Source organism: Erpetoichthys calabaricus, chromosome 13 (genome assembly GCF_900747795.2).
Source record: "Erpetoichthys calabaricus chromosome 13, fErpCal1.3, whole genome shotgun sequence".
Taxonomy (NCBI): Eukaryota; Metazoa; Chordata; class Cladistia; order Polypteriformes; family Polypteridae; genus Erpetoichthys; species Erpetoichthys calabaricus.
The window spans coordinates 2,809,104-2,828,232 of NC_041406.2; the positions used below are offsets into that span (position 1 = coordinate 2,809,104).

Consider the following 19,129-nt stretch of genomic DNA (forward strand, 5'->3'; position numbering starts at 1 on the left):
AAAAGCAGTCTTAAACAAGTTTTAAGTTTAAATTTGAAAAGTGAGAATGAATCAATGATTCTAAGCTCAGATGGTAGTGAGTTCCAGAGCAGAGCAGAGCAACTGCATGGTGGTAAGATGGGCGAAGGGGACAGTCAAGTGGATGGAGGAAGAGGATCTAAGGGTACAGGAGGGACTGGCAACATGGAGGAGGTCAGACAGATATGGAGGGGCGAGGGTGTGGAGAGCCTTCAAAGTTAACAGAAGAATTTTGAATTGAATGCGGAACTTAACTGGAAGCCATTGAAGCTGTTGCAGAATGGGAGTGATATGGTGAACAGAGGGGGTTCTAGTAATGATGCGGGAGGGCAGCTGAATTCTGGACCAGCCGAAGCTTATAAAGAGATTTGTGAGAAAGACCAAAGAAAAAGGAATTGCAATAATCCAGACGAGAAGTGACAAGGCTATGAACGAGGACAGCAGTGGTGTGGGGCGAATACGATTAACGTTACGCAAGTGGAAATACGCAGACCGGGAGATGATATTGATGTGGGACTGAAAGGATAAAGTCCTGTCAAGGATGACACCTATGGGGAAGGGGAGACAGAGGAATTATCAATAACAAAGGAAAAATGATCAGTTTTGGATAATGTTGATTTTGTACCAATGAGGAGAACCTCCATTTTGTTACTAGAGAAGAAAACCAGGAAGGTGGAAAGGAAGCAGTAGGTTTGCTAGTGAGGTAGAGCTGAAGGGTCATCAGCATAACAGCGGAGGGTGTCCTAAAATTCACGCAAGAAGTACTTTTGATAGAGAACACAGGTTTTTACAATTTTTAATTGATTCATAAAGTATACAGTATAGGGTTATGTATGGAATAGCATATCGGGAAAATGGCCTCCATGGCTTTGCTGGCACATACGCACTCTTTTGTCGAAATTTTCCATGACCGTTTTGCATAAATGTGGCTGATTTTCGTTGATACAGCACTCAATTTCCTCCTTCAAGGCGTGGGTGGTTGTGGGCTTGATGGCATAAACCTTAGACTTCAAACAATCACTCGTGGATTTTCTGAACCCCAAATGCAACAATTTTTACAATTAACGATTAACAAGATGAAAATGAGCCTCATCGCTGAAGATGATTTTGTTCGAAAAATCGGCATTCACTTGTTGTTGTTCCAAAATCCATTCAACGAAGTCTTTTCGCTGTGCGTGGTCAGTAGGCTTTGGTTCTTGACTCAATTGAACTTTGTAAGCATGAAGATGCAAATCTTTCGTGAGAATACGCTGTAGAGAGCTTCTGGAAATGTTCAATTCTTGACCACGGTGCTGAATTGATGTTCCTGGACTCTCAGCAACACTCTCACGAACTGCTTCGATGTTTTGTGTTGAACGACTTGTTGAAGGACGGCCAGAGTGTCTAAGATCGCTAATTGATCCAGTCTCCCTGAATTTTTGAATTAATCTCTTCACAGTTGATGAAGTTAAATCACTATTCCGACCATATTTTGTACGAAAATTGCGAACTGTGGCTGCCGAACTTTCATTATTTTTAAAATATTGCTCAACAATGAAAACGTGTTGTTCTTTCGTGTAGCGCTCCATTTTTAATAGCTGTCACGCTGTCTTTTTTTTCATTGGCAACACTTTACTGTACAAATGGCGCCAAATTCAAATCTTGCGTGAATTTTGGGACACCCTGAGCCCACTTGAAGTAACAGCGGTGGGTTGGGATATGAAAGTTTTAAGCTGAACTGAGTGCGGCCTGAGAGGTAGGATCTGAACCAGTCGAAGATAATCTATTGAGAAGAGTCATGTGACAAATAGGGTCAAAGGCCGCACTCAGATCAAGGAGGATGAGAATAGGAATTTAAATGTGAGTTGTGAACTTGTATTACGTCTGCCAACTGGAGTTTAGATCCGGTTCCTTGCGCCATACCCCTTTGCTTGCTGTGTTTTGAGCACTTTTTGTGCCCACCTACACACCCGGCCCTGAACTCTCACGTCTTTTAGTTATACTGCTCTTATCAGATGCCTCCTGCAAATCGAGATTAATAATATCGTAGGCACTGCTCTGGTCGTATCCGTTTGTTGCTCCCTCTTAGAATTCGTGCATGTTTTTAAAACGCGACCTCCGTGTCTGAACCCATGGCAGCTCTTCTGGACATGTGCTGCTTGATGTTCTCCTTTAGCACTTCAGAAGAGGTCAGCCACCTGAAGCTAAGCAAGGTTGGGCCCGACCAGGAAGGCTTTACCCATCCAGGAAGGGCTTGGGTGACAGCTGGAAGAGGTGTTGGTGATGCTAGCAGGGGGTCAGTGCCCCAGTGCAGTGATGGGGACAATGTGCTGTAAAAAAGGGTGACATAAAACCAAAGGTCCTGACTCTTTGTAGCTATTAATGATCCCCAAAAGAGTAGGATGCACCTTAAAGTCCCACAGCCTGGACATTCTGACCCCCTTATCATCCCCTGTCTCTGATTGGCTCACTGTCTCACCCGTCACCAGCTAATGGCCAATGAGTGGTGCAAGAATGGCTGCCATCACATCATCCTGGTGGATCCTACGCAGTGCTGGTGGTCAAAGTGGCTCCCCACTGTCTATTTGAGTAGGTGAGACAAGTGCTATATAAATAAATGTGTAATGTGATGTTATTGATAATATTCATTCCATAAATGTACCTGTGGTTCATGTAAAGCTTTCCGGCCTACAGTTGCTTGGATCTGCCTGGTCATCCTTTTCATACAGCAGGTTGATTATTTTCCAGTCCTTTGGAATTTCCCCCGTGTGCAGTTATTTTAAGAAAGTTTAGTTTATGGGTTTGTAAGTTTGTCGGGACAGTCTTGTCATGCGTACAAAGTACCTGGAGATTCGTACTTGCTAGTGCTTATCAACATGGCAACAAATGACAGCTCTGCAGTGCCACCATTACTCAGTGGAGTTACCTGCCCTCAAAATGTCTTACTTACAGCGCTGCCTGTGTGGGACGCCTGGCAAAACGATGTGCATCCTGAGAGTCCGTATGGGGTTTCCAACGCAGATATTTAACTGAACTTTGTTTACACGCAGTGTCACTGGGAAGACAGGCGTTGCTCTGTCATGACGATGTCATTGTCACTTAAAGTCCAGTCACCCCCAGTTTTGATTTAGTAAGTCATGAGATTCTGCCATCTCTGCTGTGCCTCACTAGGTGACTCTTTTTGATTTAATTAAAGCTTTTAAAGTAGTGCATGAGGTGGCTCCTACATAATAAACATCTGTGCCATTATTTGTTGATAATTAAAAAAAGAAAAAAAAAGAAGTGAAATTGTGATTGCTGATCCAGACGTAACTGACAAAGACTTATTTATATTGCAGGAAGCTCGGCAGAAATTCCGCTCTGTTTTAGTTGAAGCCACAGTCAAACTCGATGAACTGGTTAAGAAGATTGGAAAACCAGTGGAAGACTCCAAACCTTACTGGGAAGCCCGGAGAGTAGCACGACAGGTAGGGATGAATGATTGATCGAGCAAAATGTATACCATGTGATCCGTCTTGTGTCTAAAGCCACACCTAGGAGACCCTTTCTCCATGATAGGGTGGGCTTCACTCTTCCTGTTGACTTTCCGGATGTAGTTTTACAAGGAGCCCCTGCTGCACCAGCGGCCTCCCTCAACTCTCACCTTGCAAAAACAAGACCTTTGAATCTGAAAAAATTGGTCAAGTGAGATTTCAATCCAAAGACGTTTTGTGCTCTTAGTGGCAGTTAATGGTTACTAATTAATGAAATGGCTGACACTTGTTGTCACCATACAGGATCTGAATTTGACCCCTCAGTGAATGCTGAAAAGGTATCACCTCATTTATTTAAGCGCACACTGACATACAACTAGAGATAGAAAGATAGATTTAAAAGGGACTATATAAACGATAGATAGGTAGATAGATGGATGTGCAAGGCACTGTATAATCAATAGATAGATAGAAATGAAAGGCACTGTATACTAGATAGATGTGAAAGGCACTATATAATCGATAGATAGAAATGAGGCACTATGTAATCAATAGATAGATAGATGTGCAAGGCACTATATAATAGATAGATGTGCAAGGCACTATATGATGGATAGATAGATAAAAATGAAAGGCACTATATAATTGATAGATTTGAAAGGCACTATATGATAGGTAGAAATGAAAGGCACTATACTGATAGAGTGATAGATGTGAAAGGCACTGTATAATCAATAGATAGATAGAATGAGGCACTATGTAATCAATAGATAGATAGATGTGCAAGGCACTATATAATAGATAGATGTGCAAGGCACTATATGATGGATAGATAGATAAAATGAAAGGCACTATATAATAGATAGATTTGAAAGGCACTATATGATAGGTAGAAATGAAAGGCACTATACTGATAGAGTGATAGATGTGAAAGGCACTATATAATTAATAGAAATGAGGCACTATGTAATCAATAGATAGATAGATGTGAAAGGCACTATATAATAGATGTGAAAGGCACTATATGATAGATAGAAATGAAAGGCACTATATAATTGATAGATTTGAAAGGCACTATATTATTGATAGATGGATGTGAAAGGCACTATATAACTGATAGATTTGAAAGGCACAATATGATTGATAGATAGATAGGTAGAAATGAAAGGCACTATATTGATAGTGATAGATGTGAAAGGCACTATATAATTGATCGAAATGAGGCACTATGTAATCAATAGATAGATAGATGTGAAAGGCACTATATAATAGATAGATGTGAAAGGCACTATATAATAGATAGAAATGAAAGGCACTATATAATTGATAGATTTGAAAGGCACTATTTTATTGATAGATAGATGTGAAAGGCACTATATAATCGATAGATAGAAATGAGGCACTATGTAATCAATAGATAGATAGATGTGAAAGGCACTATATAATAAATAGATGTGAAAGGCATTATATTGATAGACAGATAGAAATGAAAGACACTATATAACTGATAGATTTGAAAGGCACTATATGATTGATAGGTAGGTAGAAATGAAAGGCACTATATTGATAGAGTGATAGATGTGAAAGGCACTATATAATAAATAGAAATGAAAGGCAGTATATAATAGATGTGAAAGGCACTATATGATAGATAGATAGAAATGAAAGGCACTATATTGATAGAGTGATAGATGTGAAAGGCACTATATTATTGATAGATAGATGTGAGAGGCACTATAATTGATAGATATTGCTTTATTTATCCCAAGGCAGAAATGTATCTTTATACAGAAGCTCAATAAAGACACAAGTAAATGTTACATAACAATAAAGGACTCCCCTCAAATACAAACCAGAATTAACCAAAAAGAAAGAAAAGTTTGGACTTGGCTTAAGATAAAAAGTCATAATAAGCATTCAGAGTGCGGCGCTATAAAGGTGTGTTGCTGTAGCGTTTTTATCCCCCCACAGTTTGTAGTTCGATGTCCCCCTTGGAAGTGTCTCAGGTGTGGCTGTTACACCTCATGACTTACCTGGGAGTGCCTGAGAATTTCCAGGAGTTGCTGAGAGAAACTGCTGAGGAGACGTTGAGCTGATCTGTGTAATTCTGAGTGTTCCATCACCAGGATAAGTGACCCACAAGTGATGTGAAGATAAATACAGTAAATGTGTCCCGTCAGCACCGTCTGAATGCATGTGCTGACACGCACCGTTGAGGGAGTTTTCAGATGTTCTTTACTTTTTTTAGTTGTTCAGCTTCTGTTTATCGTCAATGAGACTGAATGTCCAACGAGAAAGAAGAGCCTTTTCTTTTCCAAATTTGGGCTACTCTGGTGACTCTGTGCTGGTATCTGGAAGGCTGCTGGTTTAAATCCCATTACTGCCCGAAGGGATCCTATTCCAAAATAAATTAAACCTAGCAGTCCTCAGGCAACTGTTACTTAAATACACGTCACAGGGACACCAGCTGAGTGCCACACAGTGATGTCATCAGCACGTTGTGATTTGCAGAGATGCAAGTGAGTGAGTGAAAAAATGTAAAAAAAAAAAAAAAAAAATGGTGATGTAGCGGAGTGCAATGCCAGCGCATGTGGCCTGCAAGGCTCTGATGTCCTTTTTATGGCTTCTTTCATGTCTCACTGTCCTGCCAACGATCGACATGGAGTACAGGTCGGTTAGTAAGACCACCACTGGGAGAGAACAGCGAGCGAAGTAAAAGTGCATGAAAGTGGTGGGCAGGTCGATGGCGGGCTTGTTTTATTATTTTGGAGGTGCCCAGCGGGCAGTGGCACAGCACAGTTGGTATCACAGCATCCAGAATAAAATGCCTGTTGGCACCAGTGGACTCACCTGGGAAAGCGGGGTCTTCACAGTTTCAAGTCAGGGTCCGCACAGACTGTCAGCAGTACAGATGCAGTGATATTTTAGTACAGGCAGCCTGACATTTTTAATTACACCTCAGTGTTTTAGGCACAATGTGTCAAGCTGGGATGCCACGTGATTTTCTGGATACAGAATAAGAGAAGAGAAAATGAGAGCAGTTCACGAAATGAGGTCCGTTATTCTCACTGATTGTGAATCTGCTTGTAGGCCTTGTGGGACTGAGTTTGTGGACCACTGCTGTAGAAAGCAGCGCAGCCTTGGCTGCAGTTGTGTTTAACTAAATGGACGGTGTTCTGCAGTAATTAATTTCTATTTTTTATATTAAGTCTCGATCCTGGCGCGGTCAGTGCACAGCTTACCCATCAGCTCCATCTTTTTCTCCTGGGTACACTCGACTTTCATCTGACGTTCTGGCATGGGGTGGATCATGAATGAATAAGTAGATGGAAATGTGTGCAGATCTGAGTTTGATCTCGGGGTACGGTCTTTGACTTGGAAAGAACCCCCATGTGTGGAGAACACACGCCAAGCTCATGCAGCTGAAGTCTGAGCCACAGTGAATCAAACCGGAGCTTGGACATTTCATGATTTTCATTTATGCAGAAGTATGATGGACGTTCAACAAGTTTCTGCACTTATTTTTTTTTAACTCAGTTTATTAGGAATTTCAAAAACAAATGACTTTGCTTTTCTGCGTAGTCGCCTTCCTTTGCGATGGAGTTTTCCCAGTCACGTGACACTCTCGGACATGTCCAATTGCTACTCTTCCCGGCTTCACCGTTTGCAACGAAAATATAAAAGTGCGGAAACTTTTTGAATGTCCCTCATATTAGAACAATCAAAACACATGAATACAAAAGGAAATAAAATTTGTCCAAAAGACTCTTTCCCCTCGGGGATTGATAAAGTATATCCAAATCAAAATAAAAATAAAATCCCATCAGTCACCAGTATATCAGTCATAGCACTTTGACATTTCTGCACGGCTTTTATTCTTTTGTTTTGCAGTTGATAAAGGACTCTGCATTAAAACAAAAAGGTGCTGTGCTCCACAGATAAACTTCTAGTCTTCTTCATCACTTCCCACTTCTGTTAGGCATCGATGTGCCTGATCAGCCTTCTCCATACAGCTCTACACGTCCTTCCCAGTCAGACCCCCTCCCTTCAGATCTTCTTTGACTTTATCCATCCACCTTCTTTTTGCCCCCCACCCCTTGCTTTCTCTTCCTCTGCATTTCCATTCCCATCATCACTCCTTTGCCCACATCTTCATCGTTTGTCCTCATCACACGTCCACACCACTTCAGCCTACGTTCCTGAACTTTCTTAGACGTCTCTCCCAGTTTTGTTGTCCGTCTGATTGTCTCATTTCTTATTCTGTCCTTCTCTGTGACTTCACACAACCATCTCCACCTTCTCAATTCTGCCACATCCACCTTCTTGTCCTGCTGTGCCCCCTTGACTGCCCAAGTCTCAGCTCCATCAATCTTGGCTGTTCTTACCACTCATTTCCTTTAACCTTGGCCTTGATTCTTTAATCACACAACACTCCTGATATCTTCTTCCAATTGTTCCATCCACACTGCACTCTGTGGGTTATCTCTGCATCTAATTCATCATCTTGGGCTACCATGATATTTAAGTGTACCCACTCTTTTCAGTAGCTTCCCCTGCAGGCGAACTTCTGAATCCTGATCACCATTAAACCTCAGATTTTCTGTTGTCGTCGTCTTCTTCTAATTCTTCCTGTTTATCTTCAGTCCTCTGTCTTCCAAAGCCTTTCTCCATTCTTCCAACTTCCTATTCGCCTCCTCCATTCTGCTTCTACACATCAAAATGTCATCAGCACAAAGCCTGCACCGGTGGATTGGTCTTTTATCCCATGTGAAACACCTCCGTAATGAAATCATAGAGGTGAGGACTTCAAGAAGACCCCTGGTGCAGACCTCCTGTAACTGGGGTCTCGTCTGTTTACCCCAACACTGCTTGTAACCCGAGTCCTCACTCCCTCAGGCATATCCTGGACAATCCTCACACACTCCTCTGGTCCTCCTTCCTCTCTCATGTACCTCAGGACCTCTTGAGGTGGCACCTTCTTCAAGTCAGTAACTCCATATGCAGACCTCTCTGTTGTTCTCCCTGCGTCTCTATCAGTTGTCTCAATGCAAAGATAAAAAAATAAAATGGGGTGAGATTATTTATATTTCATGATCATACAAAAAGTGATGTTGAAATTTGAGGACCACCATAACAGAAACAGTCCATCTACACGTTAAAATGATTGAATTGCAAAGTTTGAAGCGTGACCTTAAAATCCCCCCCCCTGTGCCAACTGTCATCGTGTCGTCTGCCAAACTCCATGTTGCTTGTTCTTGTTCTTATTCTTTTTGCCGTCTGGTTGTAGTGAAGGTTATGAAAGTGTGGACACTGAAGCCATAAAGAAGAGAGACATTTTTGTTGAAGACAAATTCCTTTGAAATGTGGGAGCACTGGCTTGTGGGCCGCAGTTTGTGACTGACTCAGGCCGTTCTTTTCCATCCTCTTCATCAGTGTGCAGGAATTTGCTGTGAAAGTTGCTTTCATTGGAGTGTGCAGTGATGTTGGCTTCCATTGAAGAAGCCCAGAGAGGCCTAACCGAGCTCTGGAGTGAGTGGCCTTTCACGTAATCCTCTCTCTCCATGAGTGACTTAGGTGCAAGAACAACGCTGTTTGCAAACATGAATCCCAAAGCCAACACTCTTAATGAATGTGACCACAAAATATGTGCGGCACATTTAAAATCAATACAGCAGATAGCACTCACTATGTGTCCTCAGTGGGGAGTTTGGCTTTATACAGAAGCTCAATACATTAATATCGTGACAAACAATAAATACACACCCGAATGACTGAAAAGAACAAAAACTTCTGACTTGGCTAAAGATTACAAGAGCAGCCCCAGTCCCAGTCAGGCACCATATGTCTGTCAGTATGAAGGAGCCCCGGCTGTGTTTCTTGACACACTCTTGCTGAATAATTAGTTTAGCTGGTGTGTCACAGAGAGGATGTGCAGCATTGTCCATAATGGTACTGAGTTTTAATTTCATTCTCTGCTCCACTACCTCCGCAAGCGGGTCCAGAAGGCGTCCCATAACTGAGCCTACCATTTTAATTAGCTTCCTGATTTGGTGGTGCTGCCCTCTGTAGCCTCAGCGTTCGGTTCTTGGGTGACAGGAATGGAACCTGATGTGTGGTCTTCTGCAGTTGTAGCCCATCTGCCTCAGTGTTTGCATCCTGAGATGCTTTTCTGATCACCACAGTTGTACTGAGTGGTCATCTGAGTGACCGTTGCTTTCCTGTCAGCTCAAACCAGTCAGGCCATTCTCCTCTGACTTCTCTCATTGACAGTACTGCCACCTACTGGACATTTTTTGTTTTATTGCACCACTCTGAATAAACTCTAAAGAAAGTTGTGTGTGACGGCAGTTACAGAAATACTCAAACCAGCCCATCTGGCACCAACAGCCTGGCCGCTGAATCACTGACATCACGTTTTTCTCCCCATTCAGGTGTTTAATGTGAACATGAACTGAAGCTGCTGACCTCCATCTGGAAGGAGTTAATGCACTGCATTCCTGCCGCTTGATTGGTTGATCAGATAATCGCGTGGACAAGCGTCCCTACAGGCTTTCTTAATAGTTGGTTCAGTGAGCGTATGTCGTGATGTATAGCGAGGTGTCCCTGACTGACGAGAAATTCTAGGAAGATAATCAAAAAAAAAAAAAAAAATCCAACTCACCAAAAAGTTCATTTACTAGTGAAAAAAAAATCAAAGGAAGCTGGAAAAATTACATTTTTATTCAATCTCAAGAGTATAATAATGATACAAATAATAATAGTATGATAAAAATAATATGAAATGAACAATAATAACAATAATAATACTGCTAATGATGCTAAAACAGAATATAATCTCAAAATGAGTCCTATGTGTGGTGAATCTTAACGCACGGTGAAAGACCCAATCCAACGTCACAGTCGGGACAATAATCACGTGTTTCTTTTCGGATTTTCTTTCCAGATTTATCAGTTTTTGAACAGCACCCTGCACAGATACGAGTTGGGTTCTGCTTTTTTTGTCTACCAATAAGACTCTCTGGATTGATCCGCGCTGTGCTGGGTCGACTGTGTCTCTTTAGCGGGTAGTGTGGACGGTGGATGATTTGTTCTATAAGCTGCCATGAGATACTGTTTCGCCATCTTTTTGCTTGTAAAAGACGAATGCACTCCAGATGACGACTTGTCTTTTTGTAGTATTTCTTTTGTTGCCTCCGCATAATAGGATAGAAAATCAATTCTTGACCCGCACAATCTACGCCCATCGTGCTACTGTAGTCGACCACAGCACAAGGCTTCGTAACCTGCTTGTTGCGTTTTGCCTGTCCTGTAACTGTAGCTGTGCAATGCTAAGAAGAAAAAAAAACACAACTACGCACGCCCATCGTGCTACTGTAGTCGACCACAGCACAAGGCTTCGTAACCTGCTTGTTGCGTTTTGCCTGTCCTGTAACTGTAGCTGTGCAATGCTAAGAAGACAAACATCTTTCTTGTCCTTCCATTTCAACGCCAGCACTTTACTCTTTTGCCAAGCTACCAGCAAACCTCGCTGTAATTTAGCGCTGCAAAAGTTGGGACGCACTGTTCCGCATGCAGGAAGATGTCCAATAGCTCTGGCGAAGAATAAAAATTGTCCCTGGTGTTGTCACGACACAGTCACGTTGATCCAGCAGAGCAGCTTTTACTCGGCACTGATGACATAGCAATGGCATACTGATCATATTTTGAATCAAACATTGTCCCTTTCCCCGTGTACAGAACCAGATTCCAAATGTATCCCGTTTTAGATTCACAAAGCTCATAAAGCCGTATGCCAGATCTCGCTCTTTTTGATGTGATGTGCTGTATCCATGACAGTCTGCCATTATAAGCTATGGGACTTTCATCGATGCTGACATCTCACGGTCTGGAATGTAAAGGCTCCATGTTTGCCAGGTTTTTTTTTTTTTTTTTTTGTGTGTTTTATTGGACTGGATTTTATTTATTGGAATTTGACCTTTATAACATTGTGTGTCTGATTGCTTGTTTACAACTCTTTTATTGTAGTTGCTTATTTTTTGTAAAAAGGAGGGAATCGTTCCAACTTTGCACCTGATACTGCCAGGCCAGACTCCAGGCCTCCGTGACTGTAAACCGGATCAAACAGGTTTGGGGGATGTGACGGCATGTTCACTTAAGGTGGGCTGCACACGGGTGTCATGCTAGAGGTGACAGGTGGCAAACCTCAAGGCAAATAATACCAAGTGCCAGTCAAAGAGCACAGTCGGCAGAAACAAAGCAGGAGACGTCCTTAGGCTTGAGAAACTTCTCTGTGTGTCTGTTTATGGATAACTCCTTACACTCCGTTAGGTGCAGCTTGGCTTTAATGCAGAGAGCCAAGCACGTGGCTGCCGCTTGGTTTACAGAGCCCTCCGTAATGTTTGACACGAAGACACACTTCTTCTTGATGCCCCCCTCCGCTCCACAGTTTAAGTTACAAATCACACAATTCGGATGTTGTGATTAAAGTGCACATCGCAGACTTGCGCACAGTTTGGTCACACAACACTACATAGTCCCCCCCATTTCAGGACACCATAATGTTTGGACACAGCAGTAGCAGGTCTATTAAAGCCATTGTCAGGGCGAGGAGACTAGGGGAGGAGAGAAAGAGAGCAAGGTATCTCTAATCTATTCTTTTAATCCTCATAATTATAAGTGCCAACATAACAATGGGCTTCATGGCAATAACTTCTGGGAAAATTGGAAATTAATCTTAAGACCACAAAATGACAACAAAAGTTCAGAAGCAATGTCTCTATGACCTAACAGTTAACTTTGTAAGCTGGAATGTTAAAGGTCTGAATCATGAATTAAAGAGAATGAAAGTATTCTCTCACCTAACAGGTCTAAACGCTAAAATAATATTTTAATAGGAGACCCACTTATTAAGCAAGGATCAGTTTCGGCTGCACAGAGACTGGACTGGCCCAATATTCCATTCTAGCTTTACAAAGAAAACTAGAGTTATGGAAATTCTTATACATGGAACTGTCTCATTTGTAGTATCTGATCCTGAAGGGAGATACAGTGGGTATAAAAAAGAATCCCCCCCCCCCCTTTGAAATATTCCAATTGTTTTTGCTTTACAGCCGTAAATGAAAACACACAATCCAATATTTCTTCCCAGATTTACTTACTCAGTGCAACCTTTAACACCCAAGTGAAAGATATCACCGCTGCAGTTCAGAAAAATGATAAAAAATGGGAAACAAGACCTACTGAGATTAATAAAGGATCACCCACCCAATGTCATTTTGTTGACCCCCCCTTTTTGCTTTAATGACAGCCTTGAGTCTGTTGATTCTTCTCTATCAGCTTTGCATACCTAGATTGTGTAATAGTTGCCGCTCTTCTTTACAGTTTAACTGTAAGTTTGGTCAAATTGGATGGTGAGCGTTGGTGGTCTGCTATCTTCAGATCTTTCCACAGATTTTCAGTGATTTAGGTCTGGACTCTGACTGGCCACACCAGGACATTCACTTTTTGCCCCTTCAGCCACTGTGTGGTCAATTTTGCTGTGAGCTTCGGGTTGTTGTCATGTTGAAAGCTGAACATTCTGCCCATCTTCAACTTTCTGGCAAGGGGTAGCAGGTTTTCTTCAAGAATTTGATGCTATTTTCCCCCATCCATTTTTCCTTCTACCCTAACGAGAACCCCAGGCCCAGCGGCATAGAAACACCCCCACAACAGGAGGCTGCCACCTCCATGGTGTGTTGTGGATGGTGAGCTGCATTGGTGTACTGTTTGGGGTTGAGGCCAGATAGTTTGATTTTGGTGTCATCTGACCATAAGACCTTTTTCCATTTGGCATCAGAATCTTCAAGGTGCATTCTGGCAAAGCTCAAATGAGCCTTAAAGTGGCTTTTTCCTTGCGACCCTCCTGAATAAGTCACAATGGTGGAGCGCTTGTGAAATTGTTGTCACCTGTACACAATGACCACTCTTTGCCATCAAATCCTGTAATTCCTTCAAAGTGGCCATTGGCCTCTTGGTAGCCTCTCTTACCAGTTTCCTCCTTGCTCCTGCATCCAGTTTGGAGGGTCCTAGTCGTACCAAACACTTGATGGACTTTACTGAGCTCCTTGGGATTGATAAAGCCTTTAAGATGTTTTCGTCTCCATCTCCTGCCTTATGTCCGTCCACAACTCTATCCCTGAGATCTTTTGAAAGTGGCTTACCATCCATAGTCAGTTGTTTGCTGTCAGTTACACTACCAAGTAAGGGAATGAATGAGCGAGGAACAGCTTCACTAATCACACTCATTACAACTGATCACAGGTGGGAGGAAGCCAGTAACCACAATGGGAATGGTGGGCACTGACACCTAACTGAGTTTAGGAGGGGATGACCCTTTATTCATCTCAGTAGGTGTTGTTTTTGATTTTTTGATAATTCTTCTGAACTGTAGCTGTGATGTCTTTTATGTGGATGTTAGAGATTGCATTGAGTAAGTAAAGCTGGAAAAAATATGAGTTTGTGTGTTTACATTTAAGGCTGTAAAGCAAAAAAAATGGGAATATTTCGAAGGGGGGGATTCTTTTTCTATATCTATCTATCTATCTATCTATCTATCTATCTATCTATCTATCTATCTATCTATCTATCTATCTATCTATCTATCTATCTATCTATCTATCTATCTATCTAGCTATACATACTAAGATTAAATATCTATCTATCTAGCTATACATACTAAGATTAAATATCTATCTATCTAGCTATCTATACTAAGATTAAATATTTATCTATCTAGCTATCTATCTATCCTGCCTACTATACTAAGATTAAATATTTATCTATCTATCTATCCTGCCTACTATACTAAGATTAAATATTTATCTATCTATCTATCCTGCCTACTATACTAAGATTATCTATTGGTTATATAGTGCATTTCTGTCTGTCTTTTTTATAGTGCCTTTCACATCTATCAGACTGTCTGTCTGTCTTGTGGACCTTTGTGTGTTTTCTGCAGTGAAGTTCTGGCCTGACTTTAGTATTTGATATGACGGTAGTGGTGACATCTGGTAGCATCAGTGTCCCTGTTTCTGTCATGTTCTTTAGTGTGGTACGCGTGTCCCTCTGCTCAGTCACTCCATTTATTGTACCGATGACCAGGTTAGGTTGGTGAGCTTTAACCTCTCAAATCCATTTACTTGGTTTACACATTAATATCGTCCTCTGCTGTCAAAGTTTTCGTGCAAGCATTTTTAAGGGACAAAGTTAACAATTAAAACTCTCCATCCCCTTTGCCCTTTGGATAGTTTCAGTAAGAAGTTTTCTTTTATTCAGCTTGCATTTTTCTTTTCTTAGCAGGTTTGACGGTTTACATGCACACACACGTCATCAGGTGAAGGTGAATCACCCTGTTCAGGCCGAGTCCTGTTCTCTTAATGATCGGCGTTTACTAATCTTCTGTAGTCTTCCTTTGGAAAAACACCATTAAACTACACAAAAAAAAAACAAAGAGTTAAACGTCATCATCAGCACAAACAAGCGTGACGCCTGGGGTGATTATCTTATGTCTTATTAATATGTTTAGTCAAACTGATGCTTTATTTTTATGTTCTGTCACTGGGTTGCATGCTGCACGCTCTTTTCTGCTTGACGTACCAATCAATACGTGTGCATTTCGTCTTACACCCGTTGTTGCTGAGATAAGAATAATAACTTAGGGATTTTTTAATTCAGTAAGATATGCGTTAGGCTGCTTGTTACTTTAAAAAGTAATTGGACTGCGTAACACGCATCACTTTTAACGTGTTACCCTGCTGCTGTAAAGATTGTGCTGCTGAGTTAAGCGCAGTACGTTCGGCTCATCAACACAAATTTAACAATTTCTCAGATATTGAGACCAATTATTTCAGCAAGGAGTAGGAATAATGTAATAGAAGTATATTTTGTGGACGCTTCTGCCTGTGGCTGCTGAAACTGTGTGTGTGTGAAACAAATACACACACAGGCTGATGGAGTGCAGTGTGCATGCACAGAGAACAAAATCCGTGACAGTAACCTGGTTAAGGGTTTACATGGCCACACGTTCTGATTATTTGTGAAGAAATTGACCTCCAGTTTCTCGGACGCCTAATAACCCCATTTTCTCTAATCTGAATAAAAGTTTACATGACATGTTAGAAATCAGGTTTCTGTGAATAATCGGGTTATTGATGTGTGTGTAACGGATTAATTACTTTATTGAGTAAATCAACTGGCATTCTTAACATAAATATCCTCCAAACTGTTGACTAGGTAAAAGATAAAATGTGTTAAGTCAGATATCTCACTGTATCCATCATATCGCAAATGTAAAGTCCCGGTGGGCTCTCTGGAGACCCTGGTCAGGTTGTATTCTCGTGTTTCAAACCGCTGCTGTCCGATGCTTTTGGAGGACGGGGACACCAACTTAGGTCTCCGTGTTTATTTTTTTATTAACCTTATTTGCTCACTGCTGTTACGGGTTGCCACAGCAGAATCTTTTTCCATATCTTTCTGTCCTCGTCATCTTGTTCTGTCACACCCATCACCTGTATGTCCTCTCTCACCACATCCATAAATCTTCTCTTAGGCCTTCCTCTTCTCCTCTTCCCTGGCAGCTCTATCCTTAGCACCCTTCTCCCAATATACCCAACATCTCTCCTCTGCACATGTCCAAACCAACACAATCTCGCCTCTCTGACTTTGTCTCTCAACTTGAGCTGACCCTCTAATGTCCTCATTTCTAATCCTGTCCATCCTCGTCACACCCAATGCAAATCTTAACATCTTTAACTCTGCCACATCCAGCTCTGTCTCCTGTGCCACCGTCTCCAGCCCATATAACATATCTGGTCTCTTTGTCACACGCCATTTTCGCAGGCCTACTCTTCAGTTCCATTAGTAGAAAACAACTTATGCGCCAATCACCTTTCACCCCTCAATGCAGTATGGTGGTCTGCAGTTTCTGTAGTGTAAAGCTCTCCTTATCTGAGCTGAGGTGCCTTCCAGCAGTGAAGGTGAAATGTATTCAGGGTGACCACCAGGCCAGATTTAAGATGATTGACCACGAACACTTCAGTGGTGTGGTCAACATTTAATTAACGCAGGTCTTCAGGTGGGATTTGTAATGTTTAATCAACGGGTCTTTTCATTCAGTGCACCATTTAAACAATCCATCGTTCTGTATGGTGTCCACCACCTCTGTATTGTAACGGTCCTGTTGTTTCTTTCTCTCATTTAGGCACAGCTCGAAGCTCAGAAGGCCACCCAGGATTTCCAGAGGGCAACAGAGGTGCTGCGTGCGGCTAAGGAAACGATCGCCCTTGCAGAGCAAAAGCTGTTAGAAGATGACAACCGGCAGTTTGACTCGGCCTGGCAGGAAATGCTCAACCACGCCACACAGAGAGTAGGTGGCTTTATTACACTCCTAGTCCTCAGGCCATTGGCATGTTTGTGTAGAACAAATGGTTACACTCGGACGAAATGGGTGGAGTACAAGTCCAGGGAGGTTCTGCTCAAGCTTTATAACACACTGGTGAGGCCTCATCTGGAGTCTTGTGTGCAATTTTGATCTTCAGGCTACAAAAAGGTCATAGCAGCACAAGAAAAGGTCCAGAGAAGAGCGACTAGGCTGATTCCAGGGCTACAGGGGATGAGTTATGAGGAAAGATTAAAAGAGCGGAGCCTAATGCTTGCATTAGGTTTAGTTCTTGTTAGTTTTTAATTCATAATGGGAGGCCTGAAAATCGAGAGTCCACCTTATGAGAAGGATTTAGGAGTCATAGTGGTCTCTAAGCTATCGACTTCCCGACAGTGTTCAGAAGCCATTAAGAAGGCTAACAGACTGCCAGGTCATGTCATAGCGCCTAGATGTGTGGAGTACAAGTCACAGGAGGTTCTACTCAAGCTTTATAACACACTGGTGAGGCCTCATCTGGAGTCCTGTGTGCAGTTTTGGTCTCCATAAACACATAGCAACACTAGAAAGAGTCCAGAGAAGAGCGACTAGGCTGATTCAAGGACTACAAGGGTTGAATTATGAGGAAAGATTAAAAAAGCTGAGCCTTTACAGTTTAAGGGAAAGAAGATTAAGAGGTGACCTGACTGAAGTGTTTAAAAATCATGAAGGGAATTAGTCCAGTGGATCAAGACGGGGACTTTAAAATGAGTTCATCAAGAACACGGGGACACAGTTGGAAACTTGTGAAGGGTAAATGTTGCACAAACATTAGGAAGTTTATACAAAGAACGACAGACACTTGGAATAAGCGACCAAGTAGTGTGGTGGACAGGATGTTTTTTAGCATAGGAAAGGTGCTATATAAATAATATGTATTATTATTATTATTAGAAGAAATAAGTGGAGAGGACTGGTGACCGACTCCCCACTCCTGACGTCATGCTTCCCCCTCCCCTCGGCCCCGCTGCGTGTCTCTTGAATTTGCGCAAATAAATCGGTACTGCAAGCGAACTCTGATACATAGCGAAATGAGAGCAGTCGCAAAATCAACTGGAATGTTCAACCAAATTCTAGAAAAAATCCGATCTAAATCCATTAAGTAGTTCTCCCGTGAAAAGTGGACAGACAGATGTTGGATTTTATAGATAGAGAGATTATTAGAAGAAATAAGTGGATAGGACTGGCGAGCTTTGTTGGGTTGAATGGCGTCTTCCCATCCGGATTGTTCTAATGTACTAAAAACAAATGGCCACTCTGTCCCCCACCCCCATAATCATTCTGAAGGTAAGCAAAGGCAAAAAGATTTGATGGACAAGTTCACACGTGTTGTAAGATAACTGTGGGTAAAAGCAGAAGCGGTGAACCACACTGTTGACTAAACTGATAAATACGGTGGAAAGTTACAGCACATATATGTTGTCTGACGCTCTTCAGAAATCTTTGGCGACAAACTGTTTTGTTTCAGATTTTCAAGCCCCCTATCTTGGATGTGCACAGAATGAGTTACGCTGGGCTGTTGTGCGTCTCTCCTTACTGTCTTCAGCAGAAGTCGCTGTGAACGCTTGTTCCAAGCGACGCTCCTTATACTGAAAGCCAACAGAGTTTTAGATGACCCTGAGGCTTTCTGAACCAAAATCCCACCTGCCAGGCCCAGTTTTCAGAATAACACAAAAACCTTCACTTTATTGGATACATTTGACTCCATGATTGAGGACCAGCTTCACGTCTGACTTATTGTTTGCTACGTTTTCTTTGTAGATGAGACTTCAGCTGATTACAAACGGAGATAACTGAGCACATTTCTGCAGCCTACAGTCTGCAGTCCAAGTCAGTTTTGTGTTTTCTCAGAAGAGCCGCGTTGTTTACTCTCAGCTTTATCTTACAACACGTTGTCAGTAGTTTGGGGTGAGATTACAGATAATCTGCTATCTGATACACGACATCACAGACAAGTGGCGCCATCTTGTTTGAATGCACTGCTTTGGGTAAAAAGAGGAAGGCCAAGTGCTGCTTTGTGACACACAGTGTCTTTGTTTATATGTATGCCATTTAAAAACTGAAGAACTTCACCCAGCACCCGGCTAAAGGTCAGTGCAATTGCTGTGTGTGTGTGTCGCTCAACTTTAGTGTCTTCAGCAGTAGGACAAGAGCAGTCTAAGGATCTGCACTGCTGTCCAGAAGGTTGCAGGTTCGAATCCCCATT

At 42.0% G+C, this 19,129-nt stretch overlaps 1 protein-coding gene across 1 annotated transcript in view; it reads left to right on the forward strand.

The window, feature by feature from the left end:
• The window catches only part of LOC114663934 (SH3 domain-binding protein 5-like), a 95,284-nt gene that overhangs the window by 51,410 nt on the left and 24,745 nt on the right, over positions 1-19,129 (forward strand). The window contains exons 3-4 of the mRNA XM_028817887.2: positions 3,336-3,464; positions 16,708-16,872. Coding sequence (XP_028673720.1) covers positions 3,336-3,464; positions 16,708-16,872 — 294 coding nt within the window. The remainder of the gene's footprint in view (positions 1-3,335; positions 3,465-16,707; positions 16,873-19,129) is intronic.